Source organism: Ursus americanus, chromosome 22, assembly GCF_024610735.1.
Source record: "Ursus americanus isolate L20-20 chromosome 22, mUrsAme1.1.p, whole genome shotgun sequence".
Lineage (NCBI taxonomy): Eukaryota > Metazoa > Chordata > Mammalia > Carnivora > Ursidae > Ursus > Ursus americanus.
Window position 1 is genome coordinate 3506262 of NC_142148.1, and position 18258 is coordinate 3524519.

At 35.7% G+C, this 18258-nt stretch overlaps 1 protein-coding gene across 2 annotated transcripts in view; it reads left to right on the forward strand.

Annotated features, from left to right (window-relative positions):
• SYCP2 (synaptonemal complex protein 2) overlaps positions 1–18258 on the forward strand; it is an 80438-nt gene that overhangs the window by 46410 nt on the left and 15770 nt on the right. For both annotated transcript variants that reach the window (XM_045795366.2, XM_045795381.2), the window contains exons 19-28: positions 645–802; positions 2562–2631; positions 2931–2988; positions 3544–3677; positions 3824–4263; positions 14046–14173; positions 14956–14992; positions 17196–17266; positions 17352–17409; positions 17865–17920. In XM_045795366.2, the coding sequence (XP_045651322.2) occupies positions 645–802; positions 2562–2631; positions 2931–2988; positions 3544–3677; positions 3824–4263; positions 14046–14173; positions 14956–14992; positions 17196–17266; positions 17352–17409; positions 17865–17920 (1210 nt within the window). The remainder of the gene's footprint in view (positions 1–644; positions 803–2561; positions 2632–2930; positions 2989–3543; positions 3678–3823; positions 4264–14045; positions 14174–14955; positions 14993–17195; positions 17267–17351; positions 17410–17864; positions 17921–18258) is intronic.

Sequence of the window (18258 nt, forward strand, 5' to 3'; positions counted from 1 at the left end):
AACATTATTCAAAGTGTTAATACCAGCGTTAATAATTTATTGTAATTTAAGTGGGAGTCAGCTGTAACACAGTGGATAAAACATTGAATTAATCAGGATGCTTGGGCTTATTTCCCTACCCCCAGGTGTGTACTTTGTACAGATTATCCTCCAGGTAAGTTTAGAACCGGTTTTCTTTTTATAAAATGGAACTGAAGTGTCTGTCTCATCAAGTTGTTCAGAAGACTAAATAAAAATCATTCAACAAGAAATATTGTGAAACATTTAGTGCCTGGTACATACTAAGGACTAAATACAAATCAAAAAATAATACTATATAGTAGCTGCTATAAAACAGTCTTATTTAGTCTATATGACAATTTAATAGTGTTCTGTTCCCAAAATCCAGTTGCCTACTGGGCAGTTATCTAATGTCCTATAGCCTCCACAATAAATTCATCTTCCCACCCTCCCTGCCAGTTTTTTGTCTATTTCTTTCCTTGGTAAATGGCATCTGTATCCATTTATTCATCTAAACCAGAAACCTGGGACCCATCCTGGCACCTCCCTTTTTTTACCTTCCTCATCTGAGAAGTACCTCAATAATAGCAATATGTCATTTTAAAAGCCCTATAAATAGAGCAATCCTTTGTCCTCCTTTTTAGCAACACCACGAAGAGGAAGAATTAAACCACCACTGCAAATGAAGAGTTCTGCGGAAAAACCTGATATACCTAAAACATCAGAAAGTGGAGTAGACAATGCTGTATCTCTTACATCTAGACCATCTGAAGGAAGAAATGGTGGAGATAAGACAGACCAAGTAATTTTATTTTGAAAACCTTTTTTAAAATTAATTTTATCAAGTTATTGTAGAAATACATATTGAGTTAACTTCTTTTATAAGCAGTGAGTGCCTCACTTCGTTTAAAGTATCTATATCTATCTATATATTATTTATTGTTCTTGAGAGTCAGTTCCTTCTGACAGGACCTACTTATTGTGCTAACAGTAAAATTGAGGAATATCCATTCAGTATAACTCTGATTTATGTATTCAGTAGGAGAAGTGGACTTGCCATCATTCTTTAGTTTATTATACAAGTTAGTGTCTGCTAGAAATGTAAGATACAAGTAGACTCTGTCCTTAAGTATTTCAAAGTCTAGTGTGGAAATTAGACAAATTAATAAGAGAATTATAACATTGTATAAATGTTCTCAGATTATACATATAGGATGCAGGAGGAACCTAGTGGAGGGGCAGGTGCCTAACCCCAGAGCTCGAGGGGAGGGTGAAGATCAGGAGATGCTCTTTAGGGAAATGGAGAGTGAGTTGGTTTTTGAAGGATCAATTAAGGTTAGTCAAATGGACATCAAGGATAAGGGCATTCATGCCAGGTAGCTAAAGGGACAGAACAGAGAATAGCTAAGAGAAAGTTATTTCTGGAGAGATGGGGTAGTCAGAGATATAGATAAGTTTGTAGATGAGAAGTGCCTAATAGCTTTTGTTTTCTCTGAAGTGTGTGGTGAACATGGTGAGATTTGTCTTGGCGATATGCTGAAGTAGAGGGCTCAGGGACATGTAAAGACTTGAAACAGTTACTAAGAGATAAGGGGGAGGTTATTAAGGGATAATGAAGACCCTTTCAATATAAGACTGAATTTTATCATGTTATCTAATGTCCTTTTTTTACCTTGGGTCAGAAATATGTGTCATTTTTCTCCAACAAAGCACAGTAAAAAGGAATAGGCGGTGAATTTTTTTAAAAAACGGTTATGTGGCCAAAAGATGAATGGTGCAAGAGTTGAAGATACTCAGAAAAAAGAGTCAAAAGTAATTGTTCAAATTAATCAGCTAAGTGTTCCTTTATTAGGGCACCATTGTTCAGTGGTGTGGCATGGTCCTGAGTGTGGTAGGATGGCGGGCATCCCAGACCTGTGCTTGCTTATTTCAGTCAGGGGAGCCCTTCTGCCATTGTGACAGCCAACGCGTACGTGCATGCTTTCCTACTGCTCCTGTCCTGGGATGGAGAACTGCCGGCTTAGACCAAGTAGGGAAGACAGCCAGCATGAGGCACAGCGTCTAGCCTGGAGGGCATGGCAGATTGTTATCAGATATGTGGCTATGAAAAGACAGAAGCTTGGAGGCAAGAAGTTACCTGTTCAGTGGCCACAACTTTACAGAATCCTTTAATATTCTAGAATTTCCGACTCTTGTATGTTAGTGAAGACAGAATAGATACAGGCTGTGAGAGCAGCTGCAGTAGGAGATGTGCCACAGCGATTGTAGAATTGTAAGTTACAGATGAGAATGGAATTATTGTACTAGCTGTGGATGAGATCAGAAAGTTTGTAGGCTCTTCTGCCTTGTCTGTGATGAAAATTAATTATTTTTTGTGTTTTAGGATAAGCAGTATTTTGGAAGGGGCATAACCTTTATGAAACAATAGAAATACTATCCAACTTTTAATAGCAAGACAAATTATTTTAAAGGTTTTAAACTTTAATACTCCGAGTTTTAATAGTTGTTTTCATGTAATGCCTTGACTAAAATTTATATACCATGTCTCCTATGTGTTATAGCATATCGAAACTGCTAAAGTTGTAGAGAAGACAGAAAATGAGGACATTGAATTCCCAAACCAAAATATCAGTAAGTACTCTTTTGGTTTAATTTCACCTTCTCTTTTAAAAAAAAATGTGTACACTTCATATTTCCCTTTAACTTCACTGGCTTTCATTGATTTGAAAAAGAAAGATTTATAATGAATGCATTTGGCTTTATGAAAGGAACTTAAAGGTTACAAGGAAATACAATACAGTCTCTATTTCCAAGAAGATCTCTGTGTCCTAATATGTGAATCTTGATCAACTTCTATACCAACTCCCACTTTACCCCACCAACAGGAAAAAAAATGGAAAATGTCATAATTTTTGTTTTATTTTATTTAGATGACCTGCAGGATATTGTTCCAGATTCCCAGGCAGTGGAGAAAATAGATAAACCTGTGTAAGTATGGAGAAAACCATCAAATAAGTTAGTATATATTAATGTTGTTTTTACATAAATGTAATAAATTGTAAAAGAAAAGATTTTTATATTCTTAGAATGTAGTATTGGCTCTAGCACTAATTAGCTCAAGTATTACTATGATTGCATAATGGGGAATAGTCTGTGTTTTGTTTTTTTGTGTGTTTTTTTTTCATAGCCACAAACATAACTCTTTTCCAAATTGAGAGACTTAAAATGAATGAGATTTTTAAAATAATAAAGTATGAATATGAGGAAATTTAGCCTAGTTTAAATACATAGTAGAACATGTAAGATATGTGAGATATATTTAAGTAGATATCAAATAATAACAATAATGGAACTTTTTAATAATAGTTTTTAATCTGATCAATTACATAGTTAACTTTCATAATAACTTACCAAAATATTTTCATACTTAACTAATGAATTGCTATCAATAAACATTGAGTAAACAAAAGAAAATCACGGTCTCATATCAGAGTCATAGGCTAATGTTTTGTACTACATTAAGCAAGTTATTTTATTTTCCAGGTTACCTGGTGTTTTGGACAACATTTGTGGAAATAAAATGCCCTCCAAATGGTCATGCTGGACTCCTGTAACAAATATTAATCTGTGTGATAACCAAAGAGCAGGTACTTTATCAGGAGACACATTCAATCAAGGTGAGACATTTTTTTCTCTGTATACAATAGTAGCTCAGGGAAATACTCATTTCTTGCAATGTCTAATAAATATCTTTGATTTTAACAAATTTATGTATTACCAGTTTATTAATTTAATAAGGATTGATTATTTATTTTTCCACTAGATGTTATTGTCAACAAAAAACTTACAAAACAAAAATCATCCTCTTCAATATCTGAGGATAATTCTGAAGAAACAGAAAAGGTGCAATATAAGAAAAAAACAATGCAGCATAACAAAATAGAGAAAGCAGAAGTAGGAGTTTGCAAAAGAGACACTCAGCAACGACCAAATCATCCTAAACATCCGGAGCAGAAAAATACTGAAAATACCAAGCAAAGTGATTGGCGTATTGAATCTGAAACTACTTTTAAGTCCGTTCTCCTAAATAAGACAATTGAAGAATCTCTAATCTATAGGAAGAAATACGTACTGTCAAAAGATGTGAATACTGCGATTTGCGATAAAAGCCCTTCTCCTAGAAAAAATGTGAGAAGTCATAGAAAATCGGGGAAAAAATTAACGTCTGAACTTAATTCCTGGGATTTGAGACAAAAAAAAATGGTGAGCTTTGTGTGTTGTTTGGTTTCTGCATGTGTATAATATGCCTACCTAATAACATAAGACAGTGAAAGAAGCTTGATGGATTGCTGCAGATTGAACATTTGTGAGACCTTGTTCTTTAATTCAAGTCTCCCGTCTGAGAGTGAATGTCTCCTGAACTCCTCCCTCACCTCAGCCTAGTTCCTCCCCGCCCTCCACCCCCCCCAATCAGTGTGCCCACAGGTGCAGGGCAGGTGTATAAACAGGTGTGGCATGAATGCACCCTGCAGCTCGTTGTGTCCTCCTGATGGTTTTCTTCCACTCTGTCCCTCAGATGCTTTGAGCATCTATATATAGAACTGTCTGTGCCTCTCTAATGGTGCTTACCTTTCTTTTAATGGTTGTGTCTGTTGTTCTCCTTGTTTTAACCTATTAGAGCGTAAAGACTATGTTATATTCATTTGTTTTCCTGCATGGCCTAGCTCAGTTTTGCACCATAGTAGCATCTGAAACCATTTCTTGGATTTTGCTTTAGCGTTTGACAGGTTTTTTCAAAGGAAAAGAGAAGACGTCGGCAGAGTGCAGGAGACTGTCTTCTGTCCTGTTGCTCATTCCCATTGGAGTCTTTACCTTCTCCTTCAGGTTAATCATCTGTAGGACATCTCTAGGACAGTTTTGCACCATACTTTATTTTTTTTTTTTTAATGATTTTTTATTATATTATGTTAGTCACCATACAGTACATCCCCGGTTTCCGATGTAAGGCTCAATGATTCATTAGTTCTGTATAACACCCAGTGCACCATGCAATACGTGCCCTCTTTACTACCCATCACCGGTCTATCCCATTCCCCCACCCCCCTCCCCTCTGAAGTCCTCAGTTTGTTTCTCATAGTCCATAGTCTCTCATGTTTCATTCCCCCTTCTGATTACCCCCCCTTTCTTTATCCCTTTCTTCCCCTACTGATCATCCTAGTTCTTATGTTCCATAGATGAGAGAAACCATATGATAGTTGTCTTTCTCTGCTTGACTTATTTCACTTAGCATTATCTCCTCCAGTGCTGTCCATGTTGTAGCAAATGTTGAGAACTCGTTCTTTCTGATAGCTGAGTAATATTCCATCGTATATATGGACCACAACTTCTTAATCCAGTCATCTGTTGAAGGGCATCTCGGCTCCTTCCACGATTTAGCTATTGTGGACATTGCTGCTATGAACATTGGGGCGCATATGGCCCTTCTCTTCACTACGTCTGTATCTTTGGGGTAAATACCCAGTAGTGCAATGGCTGGATCATAGGGTAGCTCAATTTTTAACTTTTTAAGGGACCTCCACACTGTTTTCCAGAGTGGCTGTACCAACTTGCATTCCCACCAACAATGTAGGAGGGATCCCCTTTCTCCACATCCTCTCCAACAATTGTTGTTTCTTGCCTTGTCTATTTTTGCCATTCTAACTGGCGTAAGGTGATATCTCAGTGTGGTTTTGATTTGAATTTCCTTGATGGCTAATGATTTTGAACATTTTTTCATGTGTCTGTTAGCCATTTGTATGTCTTCATTGGAAAAGTGTCTGTTCATATCTTCTGCCCATTTTTTGATTTGTTTATTTGTTTCTCATGTATTGAGTTTGAGAAGTTCTTTGTAGATCTTGGATACCAGTCCTTTATCTGTAGTGTCATTTGCAAATATATTCTCCCATTCCGTGGGCTGCCTCTTAGTTTTTCTGACTGTTTCCTTGGCTGTGCAGAAACTTTTAATCTTGATGAAGTCCCATAAATTCATTTTATCTTTTGTTTCTCTTGCCTTTGGGGATGTGTCATGAAAAAGGTTGCTTTGGCCGATGTCGTAGAGGTTGCTGCCTATGTTCTCCTCTAGAATTTTGATGGATTCCTGTCTCACATCGAGGTCTTTCATCCATTTGGAGTTTATCGTTGTGTATGGTGTGAGATAGTGGTCAAGTTTCATTCTCTTGCATGTAGCTGTCCAATTTTCCCAGCACCATTTATTGAAGAGACTGTCTTTTTCCCACCGGATGTTTTTTCCTGCTTTATCAAATATTAGTTGCCCAAAGAGCCGAGGGTCCATTTCTGGGCTCTCTATTCTGTTCCATTGGTCTATGAGTTTTGCACCATACTTTAGACCAAAAGTTTACTTTTTGTAGTAGTTACCGTAAATATTTTTTTTGTTGTTGCTATCAAGATGCAGATTAAGAAAACTTTTTAATTAGAATACATTCCACTGCCAATAATAGAATCTGTTTTTCACTCTTAGAAGATCCAGGTTTTATAGGCTTCTATTTTCATTTATCTTGCAGAGTAGTATTAATACCTGGAACGCCAAATTTCTGGGGTTGATGTAAACTGTCCGTGTATTGGAGCATCTTGATGTGCAAATGAAATACTTAATAATTTGCAATTGTTGTTTATAATTAGACATTATTTCATTTGTCTTGACCAGACTTTTTATTTTGTCTTTAATCTGCAGTTCACTTTCTGTGCCTGATTCGGCTACCAAGTCCTTTCAGGTCACTTTTTCTTGTGTCTTCGTATGCTACTCTTCTTTAGAGTCTTAGCTGCTGTTTGTTCTTCAGATGCAGGGAAGGAGGTTCTTCTTGTCTGAGTGCTGAATGTTCTTCAATTTTTATTTTAACTGTTTCCTTTGGAATTTAGAATTATTTCACAGAATTTCCCTGAGCTAGTCATTGGTTTTTTTTTTCCCCTGGGACCACAGAAACTGATCATCTCTTCTAGACTATGCTCTGATTTTTTAAAACCCAACTTCCTGTTTCCAGAAGTTCTCTTGTGTTGCTTCCTGTGTAATGATACAGGACTTTCTGCCACTTGCATGCATGACGACTCTCCTCTAAGGCAGTCATCTGATCCTGCTTCCTGTTTACTGGATTAACCCAGAGAAACAGAACCTCTGCAGCTCAGCAGCACAGATTCCCCAGGTTGCTCCAAGTATGCTGAAAGTTCTGAAATCATACACTCACTACTTTAGGGAGGTTCATTTTTGCTACATTTTTATCAAGCCAAGTAAAGTAATCTCAAGGGACAGTAAATAGTAACTTATGATCTATTACATATGAAAACATAAACTTGAAAATGATTAAAATAGGGCACCTGGATGGTTCAATTAGTTAAGCATCTGACTCTTGATTTCTGCTCAGGTCATGATCCCAGGGTCATGAGATCAAGCCCTGCATTGGGGTCTGGGATGGACATAGAGCCTGCTTAAGATTTTCTCTCTCCCTGTCCCTCTGCCCCAATAGCCCCCACCCACCCTCTGGCTCTCTTGCAAAAATAAAATAAAATAAATAATAAATTTTTTGTTTCTATTATATTTTATCATAATTTAAAAAAATACCTGATTCCCAGAAAAAGGTAAAACCAATGACTAGGGTCAGGAGATCTCATATCTTTAAGAGTATTGTAGGGAGTTTTCTCTTAGCCAAATTACCTAAAATTATGCAGATGATAATTCTTGGTAGTCCTTCCATTTTTAAAGTAATAGTATTTTTTACCTTTTTTTTTTTTTTAAGTAATCCCTACACCCAGTGTGAGGCTCGTACTCATGACCCCAAGAACAAGAGTCGCATAGACTGTGGACTCTGGGTGACTGTGATGTGTCACTGTAGGTTCATCAGTTGTAACAGATGTACCCTCTGATGGGGGATGGTGACAACTGGGGAGGCTGTACATGTGTGGGGGTGGGGAGAATGTAGGAATCGCTATACCTTCTCAGTTTTGCTGTGAACCTAAAACTACTCTACAGAAAAGTCTTTTCAAAAAAAAGCAAGTGACAGAACAATTAAAAAAAAAATTGCGCACACTCACTGACTGAGCCAGGCAGGCACCCTTAAAACAATAGTATTTTTTAGAGCAGTTTCAGGTGTACAAGTACACTGAGAGTTCCCATATCCCCTTCACCCACACCCACCCCAACCAATATCATTACATTATTATTATTAACTAAATCCTATAATTTACATTATTACATTATTAACTAAAGCCTATAGTTTAGGTTAGAGTTCACCCTTTATGTTGTATATTTTGACAGATGTATAGCAACATGTATTTACCACTACATTATCATACATAATAATGTTACTGCCCAAAAATTCCCCTGTGCTCCCTGCCCGCTCACACTCCTGGCAATCACTGATCTTTTTACTCTCTCTGTAGTTTTGCCTTTTCCAGAATGTCATAGAGTTGGAACCATATAGTATATAGTCTTTTCAGATTGGCTTCTTTCACTTAGCAATAGGAATGACGTTTTCTCCATGTGTTTTCATGGCTTCACAGCTCATTTCTTTTTACTGCTGAATAATATTCCATTATATGCATGTACCAAGATTTGTTTAGATGTTCACCTATGGAAGGACATCTTAGCTGGTTTCTGTGGTTTGACAGTTATGAATAAAGCTTCTGTACACGTTCATTGTGCCCGTTTATGTGGACATAAGCTTCCAGCTCATTTGGGAAAATACCAAGGAGCATGATTCCTAGATCATATGGTTAGAATGTGTTTGGTTTTGTAAGAAACTGCCAGTCTTCTGAAAGTGGAAAAAATGGCTGTACCAGTTTTGCATTCTGAGCAACAGATGAGAGAATTCCTGTTGATCTACATCTTTGTCAGTATTGGGTGTTGTCAGTGTCTTGGATCTTAGCTATTGTTTTATGTGCATGTGGTATCTCATTTTAATTTGCAATTCCCTAATGACATATGAATTTGAGCATCCTTTTATATTTTTATTTACCATCTGCATGTCTTTGGTGAGTTGTCTATTCAGATCTTTTGCTCATTTTGTAACTGGGTTCTTTGTTATTGTCAAATATTAACAGTTCTTTGTATAATTTAGATACAGGCATGCCATGATTTATTGCACTTCATAGATAGTGCGTTTTTTATGAATTGAAGATTCGTGGCAGCCCTGTATTGGGCAACTGTATTGGTGCCATTTTTCCAACAACATTTGCTGACTTTATGTCTCTGTCACATTTTGGTAATTTTCATAATATTTCATAATATTTCATTATTAATATATTATGGTGATCTGTAATCAGTGTTCTTTGATGTTAATATTGTAATTGTTTTGAGGCACCATGACCGCACCCAGATAGGATGGCAAACTTAATAAATGTGTGTTTTCTGACTGCTCCACCACCTGGCAGTTCCCCCATCTCCCTCTCCTCAGGCTTCCCGGGTCCCTGAGACATAACAATATTGAGATTAGGCCAGTTAATAACCTTACAGGGGCCTCTAAGTGTTCAAGAGAAAGGAAGAGTCACATGTCTCTCACTTTAAGTCAAAAGCTAAAAATGATTAAGCTTAATGAAGAAGGCATGCAGAAAGCTGATATAAGCAAAAATTTCAGCCTCTTGTGAAACAGCTTATAAGATCTGGAGGAAGTTTGAGTGGCCTGGATCGAAGCTCAAACCAGCCAAAAAATTCTCTTAAGCCAAAGCCCACTTAAGAGCAGGGCCCTGACTCTCTTCAATTTTATGAAGGCTGAGAGAGGTAAAGAAGCTGCAGAAGAAAAGTCTGAAGCTAGCAGAAGTTGGTTCATGTAGTATAGGGAAAGAAGCCGTCTCCATAATATAAAAATGCAAGGTGAGGCAGCAGTTATCCAGAAGATCTAGCTAAGATAATTAATGAAGGTGTTTACACTAGAGAGATTTTCAATGCAGGCAAGATAGCCATATATTGGAAGAAGATGCCATCTAGGACTTCCATAGCTAGAGATAAGTCAGGCCTTGCATCAGAGCTTCAAAGGACAGGCTGACTCTCTTGTTAGAAGCTCATGCAGCTGGTGACTATAAGTAGAGCCAGTGCTCATTTGCCATTCAGAAAATCCTAGGGCCCTTAAGAATTATACTAAATCTCTCTGCCTGTGCTTTATAAATGACAGCAAAGCCTGTGTGGCAGCACATCTGTCTACAGCACGGTTTGCTGAATATTTTAAGCCCAGTGTTTTGAGACCTGCTCAGAAAAAAAGATTCCTTTTAAAATATTACTTCTCACTGACAGTGCACCTGGTCATTCCAGAGCTTTGATGGAGATGTACAATTAATTTGTTTTCATACCTCCTAACGTAACATCATTCTGCAGCCCATGGATCAAAGGGTAATTTCTACTTTCAAGTCTTAATATTTAAGAAATACATTTCATAAGGCTCTAGCTGCCATAGATAGTAATTCTTCTGATAGACCTGGGCAAACTAAATTGAAAACCTCTGGAGGGGCGCCTGGGTGGCACAGCGGTTAAGCGTCTGCCTTCGGCTCAGGGCGTGATCCCGGCGTTATGGGATCGAGCCCCACATCAGGCTCCTCTGCTGTGAGCCTGCTTCTTCCTCTCCCACTCCCCCTGCTTGTGTTCCCTCTCTCGCTGGCTATCTCTGTCTCTGTCGAATAAATAAAATCTTAAAAAAAAAAAAAAAGAAAACCTCTGGAAAGGATTCACCATTCTAGATGTCATTAAAAACATTTGTAAATGGGGCACCCAGGTGACTCAGTTGGTTAGGCATCCGACTCTTTGATTTTGGCTCAGGTCATGATCTGAGGGTCATGAGGTTGAACCCCATGTCAGGCTTCATGCTGGGTGTGGAGCTTTACTTAGGATTCTCTCTTCCTTACCTCCCACCCTCCCCCAAAAAAGAACATTAGTGATTCATGGAAAGAGGCCAAAATATCAAGATTAACAGGAGTTTAGAAGAGTTGATTCCAACCCTCATGGATGACTTTGATGGTTCAAGACTTCAGTGGAGGAAGTAGCTGCAGCTGTGGTGGAAACAGCAGGAGAAATAGAATTAGAAGTGGAGCCTGAAGATGGGACTGAACTGCTGCGATTCCATGATAAAACTTTAATGGATGAGGAGTTGCTTCTTACGGTTGAGCAAAGACCATAGTTTCTTGAGATCGAATCTACTTGTGGTGGAGATGCTGTGAAGATTGACAACAAAGAATTTAGAATATTACATAAACTTAGTTGATAAAACATAGGCAGGGTTTGAGAGGCTTGACTTCAATTTTGAAAGAAGTTCTGTGGGTAAAATGCTATCAAACAGTATTGCATGCCACACAGAAATCATTCATGAAAGGAAGAGTCACTCAATGTGGCAAATTTCATTGTTTTCTTATTGTAAGAAATTGCCACAGCCAGTCTAGCCTTCGACAACCACCACCCTGATCGGTCAGCAGGCATCAACATTGACGCAAGACCTTCTACCAACAAAAAGATTACAATTTGCTGAAAATTCAGATGATTAGCATTTTTTAGCATTAAAGTATTTTTAATTAAGGTATGTACTTTTTTTTTAGGACATAATACTATTGTACGTTTAATAGACTACAGTATAGAGTAAACATAACTTTTATATGGCTCTGGGAAACCAAGTTCATTTGACTCACTTTAATGCATTTATTTGCTTTATCACTGTGTTCTAGAACCAAAACCGTAGTATCTGCAGTATGCCTGTACAAGTCCTTTATCAGATATGTGTTTACAAATAGTTTCTGTCTATGGCTCGTCTTTATTTTTGAAACAGTGTCTTTCATAGAACACAAGTTTTTAATTTTAATGAAGTTCTATTTCTCAATTTTGTCTTTCATAGATTGTGCTTTTGGTGTTATACATAAAAAGGCATTGCCAAACCCAAGGTCAACCTAGATTGTCTCTGTTATCTTCTAGGAGTTTTGTAGTTTGCATTTTACTTTTAGGTTTATGATCCCTTTTGAGTTAATTTTTGTGAAGGGTGTAAGTTCTGTGTCTTGGTTTGTTTTTTGTTCTGTGTTTTTTATTTTAGCATGTGGATGTCCCGTTCTTCCACAATCATTTGTTGAAAAGACTATCCTTTCTCCATTGCATTGCCTTTGCTCCTTTGCCAAAGATCAGTTGACTATATTTATGAGGGTATTTCTGGGCTTTCTGTTTGCTCTTTGTTTCCTTTGATTATTTGTCTGTTTCACCAATACCACTCTATATTGATTATTGTATCTTTATAGTAAGTCTTAATGTATGGTAGTGTCAATCTTCCAACTTTGTTCTTCAATACTATATTGGCTATTCTCAGTGTCTTGCTTCTCCGTGTACACTGTAGAATCATTTTGTCGATATCCACAAAATAATTTGTTGGAATTTTGATTAGGATTACATTGAATCTGTAGATCAAGTTGAGAAGAACTGACATCTTGACAATATTGAGCTTCCTATCCATGAACATGGAATTTCCTTCTGTTATTTAGAGTCTTTGGTTTTCTTCATTACTAATGTATAGATCTTGTACATGTTTTGTGAGATTTATACCTAAGTATTTCATTTTGGGGAGTACTAATATAAATGGAATATAATTTCAAACTCTAGTTGTTCTTTACTAGCTTATGAGAAAACAGTCAGCTTTTGTATATTAACCTTGTATCCTTCAGCAGGGCTATCACAATTGCTTTTTTGTTCCAGGAGTATTTTTGTTAATTTTTTGAGATTATATTCCACATAGACAATAATGTCATCTATGAACAAAGACAGTTTTATTTCTTCCCATTCTGTATACCATTTATTTCCTTCTCTTGTCTTACTCCATTCTTAGGACTTCCAGTTTGATGTTGAGTAGAAGCGGTGAGAGTAGGCATCTTTCCCTTGTTTCTGATCTTGGTGGGAAACATATAGTTTTTCCTCTATTAAGGATGATATCCTATAAATACTTTTAAAACCAAGTTTGGCTACCTATTCAATACCAAATATTAGGGTAGAACCTTTCAAGTCAGCCTGAAACACAGAAATTTCTGGTTATTGTGTTGTTTATAAAATACCATATACCGGGGCATCTGGGTGGTGCAGTCCGTTGAGCATCCGACTCTTGGTTTTGGCCCAGGTCATGATCTCAGGGTCCTGGGATTGAGCCCCATGTGGGTATAATTTAATATAATATAATTTAATGTAATATTTTAATATAACATGATATTCTTTTTATACATTGTTGAATATAATTTGCTAATATTTTGTTGATTTTTGTATCTATGTTTATGAGAGATAGCGGTCTGTAAGGTCTGTTTCCTTTCTTGTATTATCTTTGATTTTGGTGTAAAGATGATACTAGCTTCATTTAATGAGTTAGGAAATAGTCCCTCTGCTTCTGTCCTCTGGATGATTGTGGAAAATTGGTGTAATTTTTGTGATATTTGATAGAACTCACTGGTAAACCCTTCTAGGGTCTGGTGCTTGCTGTTTTAGAAGGTATTAATTATTGATTAAATTTCTTTAATAGATACAGGCCTATTCAGATGATCTATTTGTCCTTGTATGAGTTCTGGTAGATTTTACTTTCCAAGGAATTGGCCTGTTTGATTTAGGTTATCAAATTTGTGGGCATAGAATTGTTCATAATATCCCTTTATTAGCCTTTTAATGTCCATAAGAGTGACAGCCTCTATTTTATTTCTGATAGTAATTTCTGGCTTTTCTCTCTCTCTTTTTTTTTTCCTTAGCTAACATGGCTGGAGATGTATTGATTTTATTGATCTTTTCAAAGAACCAGATTTTACTTTCCTTCAGTTTCTAATACGATTTATTTTTCCATGGTTAGGAACTTTTATTTTGATCTCTACGGAGCAGTCTGCACCATTCTGTAAACTTATCCTGTGTTGTTTAATGCCTGACAAAGCCCAGACTTATTAAGTAACTTCTTAACTGCCTTTATTTCTCTCTGTAGTTAAAAATAGAACCAGATTTTTCTTAAATGTTCCTTTATTTTCCTTCGAAGGATTACTGGTAGAGTTTTAAGGTAACTTAAAATTGTTTTCAGAGAGAAAAATCAAAAGAGAAAGGATTTACTGATGCAGCAGAATCTTTGATAAACCAAATTAATAAGAGGTATAAACCAAAGGATAACATAAAGTCTACAAGAAAATTCAAGGAATCTTTGATTGACAGGTATGTTCTTAAATTTTAGACATAAATATATTTCTGACAGATACAACTAAGTTATTTTACACAGTTTTAAGAAGGTTAGTTTTGAGCATGTTCAAGTATTACAACTTTCCAATAGAAAACACCTAGTTATTTACTTTTAAAAACAGTAGCTGTTTAATTATGCAGGAAGGGAACTAAATTTGAAATTAGTCATTGTAGTAGGTGATTATTACATTTTATAAAGTATCAAAAATACCATATTGATACAGCATACCATTTCATAAATAAATCTTTAGGATATAGACGCTCTAACATTTTATTTATTGAGCCTAGTGATGAGTAAAACTAAATATATTTAAATATATTGCTTAATGAAACATGAAATTTAAATGAGCTGAAATGAGTTACTTTTATATGGTAAATATGCATTTTTTTTGTTTGCAGTCTTCCTGAAGGTTCTTATTGCAAAGTGTTTCTTTACAGGTGATTGGCGGTTAATTCATATTTAAATTAATTCTGGCCTTATGATAAGACCCAAAACAATTACTCTCCTAGCAGAACCATTCATTTCCAATTGCTTGGCACCTCCTACTGCATGAATGACCCAGCTTCCTATTAACAGTTAGTGTTGCTATGTACTACAAATGAAGTTGCAAAAATATCAGGCTAGTGCTGTCACATTCCAGTTCCTTACATAGCATATTGAATGTGACCCAAATGTTTTACCTTATATAAAACGGCTTTGATGAAGAACATTCTGATACTGAATTGCTTTTTTAATTTTGGTAAAACCTTTCTTACAGTGGTTTTTCAAACAAATCTGATCTACAGCTCAGTAAGGTAGGTTTCATTTATTTAACTACACCAAATGTATAGTCAAACTCTATACGATATTTGACTGTAAACATAAAATACAGTCACAGTATAGGATGGAATTAGTGTTTTCAGCATGTTCATAAAAGGATTAAACGGAGGACAAGTTTAGCGGCAACTACTCAAAATAGTCCTCTTTCTGTTCTGCTTTTCAAAAACAATGTTTCTTTTCCATATGTGAGTGTGATCTTTTCATTTTCTGGTACCTGATTCAATAAATCTTTATCTTCGTTTTGGGTTTTTTTTGTTGCTTTTCTTTTTTCCTAGCTAATCCCATCTCTTCTGACAATAAAATCCTTCTTAAGTCTCTGTTTTTTGTTAAAAAAAATTACTATTCAGGCTTAAAATACCAATTATCTTTGATTTATTCCTCATAATTTCTATTTTTGTTTCTCTCTCTCTTTTTTTTTTTTTTAAAGATTTTATTTATTTATTCGACACAGATAGAGACAGCCAGCAAGAGAGGGAACACAAGCAGGGGGAGTGGGAGAGGAAGAAGCAGGTTCACAGCAGAGGAGCCTGACGTGGGGCTCGATCCCATAACGCCGGGATCACGCCCTGAGCCGAAGGCAGATGCTTAACCGCTGTGCCACCCAGGCGCCCCTCTCTCTCTCTCTTTTTGTGTTATGTTCAGTTAGCTGCTGTATGGTATATCATTAGTTTTTGATGTAGTGTTCAGTGATTCATCAGTTCTGTATAACACCCAGTGCTCACCACAGCATGTGCCCACCTAAATGAGGTTCACCTTCTGTACATTCCTCTTAATTCTCCCCTCTGCTGCCTATGCAACTCCTTTTTCCTAGTTTGAGTTCTACCTTCTAGTCCCTGGATTATTGCAATATCCTTTATGTAATTCTTTTTGTCCGTAGTATTTCTCTTGCCAACCCGTCATTCTATTCAGTAGGAGCTTTTTTCTTTTTAAAGCACACAGCTTCAGTCATGCCATTCTGTTGTTCAAATTCCTTCTTTGGTCCTGTTGCTTACTAAGTGGAGACTCTCGCTGGCTTCCTAGTCCCTTTGAAAAGTCCGTCTTTATTTCCTAGTATTAGCTCCCTATGCATGTCTCCTCTAGCTGAAGCAGAAGAAATTGAGATTCCCTGAAGTGTCTTTCCCAAGTGTTTATTCTTTTTCTTCCCCTCTGCAGAAAAAACTTTGAACTGAGTCAGTGTGTTCTCTCGCTCTTTTCTGGTCGTCAGAACTTTACTACTCCTTGTGAGTCTTACTTCAGAGTCTGCCTTCTTTTTAAAAACTTCCAAGGTCTCCTGACTCAAAATCCAAATGGGCAAGAATTCTTAATCTACACACCGATTTCTTTGTACCATTTTTTGATATTTTACTCACTGTTGCAGTTCTTTTTCTCTCTCCTGTGTCTTCTATTAGCACATGTCTGTTTAGAATCATCTTTGTATCCTGTATAACACTTTTGCTCCCTTTTGAATCCTTTTTAATAATTTGGCTTATTTTTTGTGTCTTCTGTAATACCTAGCACATGCTAGCACACGATAGATGAACAGATGTATGTAAATGGTGGTAAAAATTCTATTGGAAAGAATAACTGAGATAAGTGATCAGAGGAGTAATATATTAACGGATAAACTTTTTGAAATAATACAGATAATTATATATAAAAGCCAAAATACATAATAAAATTTAATATGAATAACTAAAATGAATAGTTTTAATATTTCAAACTTACTAAATTAGACTTCAGAGTATTTCTGTTCAGTAATCAATCATTTAGTGATATTAATAGTGATTGTACATAAACCTTAGTCTCTCCCAAAGTTTTTCTATCTAAGACTTTAAAGCAAATGAGTCTGGGGAAAAAAAGAAGCATGCTTGTTTTGGGACTCTAAAATCACTAAGGTTCAGCTTGTAGGATAGCATTTACCTATGTACAGTAGTGTCAGTGCAATAAAGATGTAAGGATCTTACATTTTATATTTAATTTACAGTACTCTCAATTATGTTCTTAGTAAAGTCTTCAAAATTTTTATAGGTGTGGATGTTTAATACTTTTATTCAGTTTACATTAAGGAAATGTTTACAGATGTAAAACATCAATAGAAACAAGTAGAAAATACATGAAAATATAATTGCATATGTTGTTTGTTTACCAAATATACTAATGTACAAGTTTGAATGTTATATAAACTTCTTTTGTATTTAGGAAAAGGTTCAGAAAAAAAGTTATAGACAACTGAAGACTACTTTTGTTAATGTTACTTCTGAATGCCCATTGTAAGTAATTTTTCATAAATCTTAGTTTTATTCATATTTGAAGAAAATTATATAATGGAGTTAATATTTCTCTTCATTTTTATAGGAATGATGTTTACAATTTTAATTTGAATGGAGCTGATGAGCCTATTATAAAACTTGGAGTAAGCTATAAACCAGTATTTTGTATTTAGTATTTATTTTGTATTCACCATATAGTTATTACAGTGTGTGTTTTTTGGTTTCCATTCTCTTGGAGATATGCTTTAAAATATTTTAAAATTTATTTGGCACCAACTTAGGTATATTTGGTTTCCTTTCAAATCCTGTGAACTAAAGTAGAGAAAAATGGGTAATTGGGGTGTGGGGGGACTCACACTACTACATCAAGAAAATCAGTTTCTTTTTTGATACAAGAAATTTTAAAATAATTACTCCTATTTATTTTGTTTTTAGTATATTTTCTAGTATTAGCTTTCTTAAATATAAAAATATTTTAGTAAACAATTTAATTGATGCATCTTATGATAGCAAGTAATTTTATATGTTTACTTTTTAAATTTTTGTTTATCTTATTTCAACACTGAGAAAAAATTTTTAATGTTTATTCACACTATAGATCCAGGAATTTCAAGCTACAGCTACAGAAGCCTGTGTGGATAATTCAATAAAATTGTAGGTGCTTTTATTATAATCAGATGGATCAAATTAAAATAAACTTCTCAATTTTTTTTTCTTCAGTATTTCCCCCAGTTTGTCTGAGAGTTTTTAACATATGAGAAGAACTGACATGATTACCCCCATTATATTTCTAATATTTCAGCCTTTGTTTCTAAAATTAATATGCAGATTCTATGTACGTTTAATATTAGTTGTGTCTCTTAGATGATAAAGCTGAAAGGACTTAGTCCTTTCATCTGACCTTGTTATTCTTACAATTAACTGAGGTCAGAGAGCATAAGCAACTTGGCCAAAATTATATAGTGAATTAGTAAAAGAATAAGGCTGAAAAC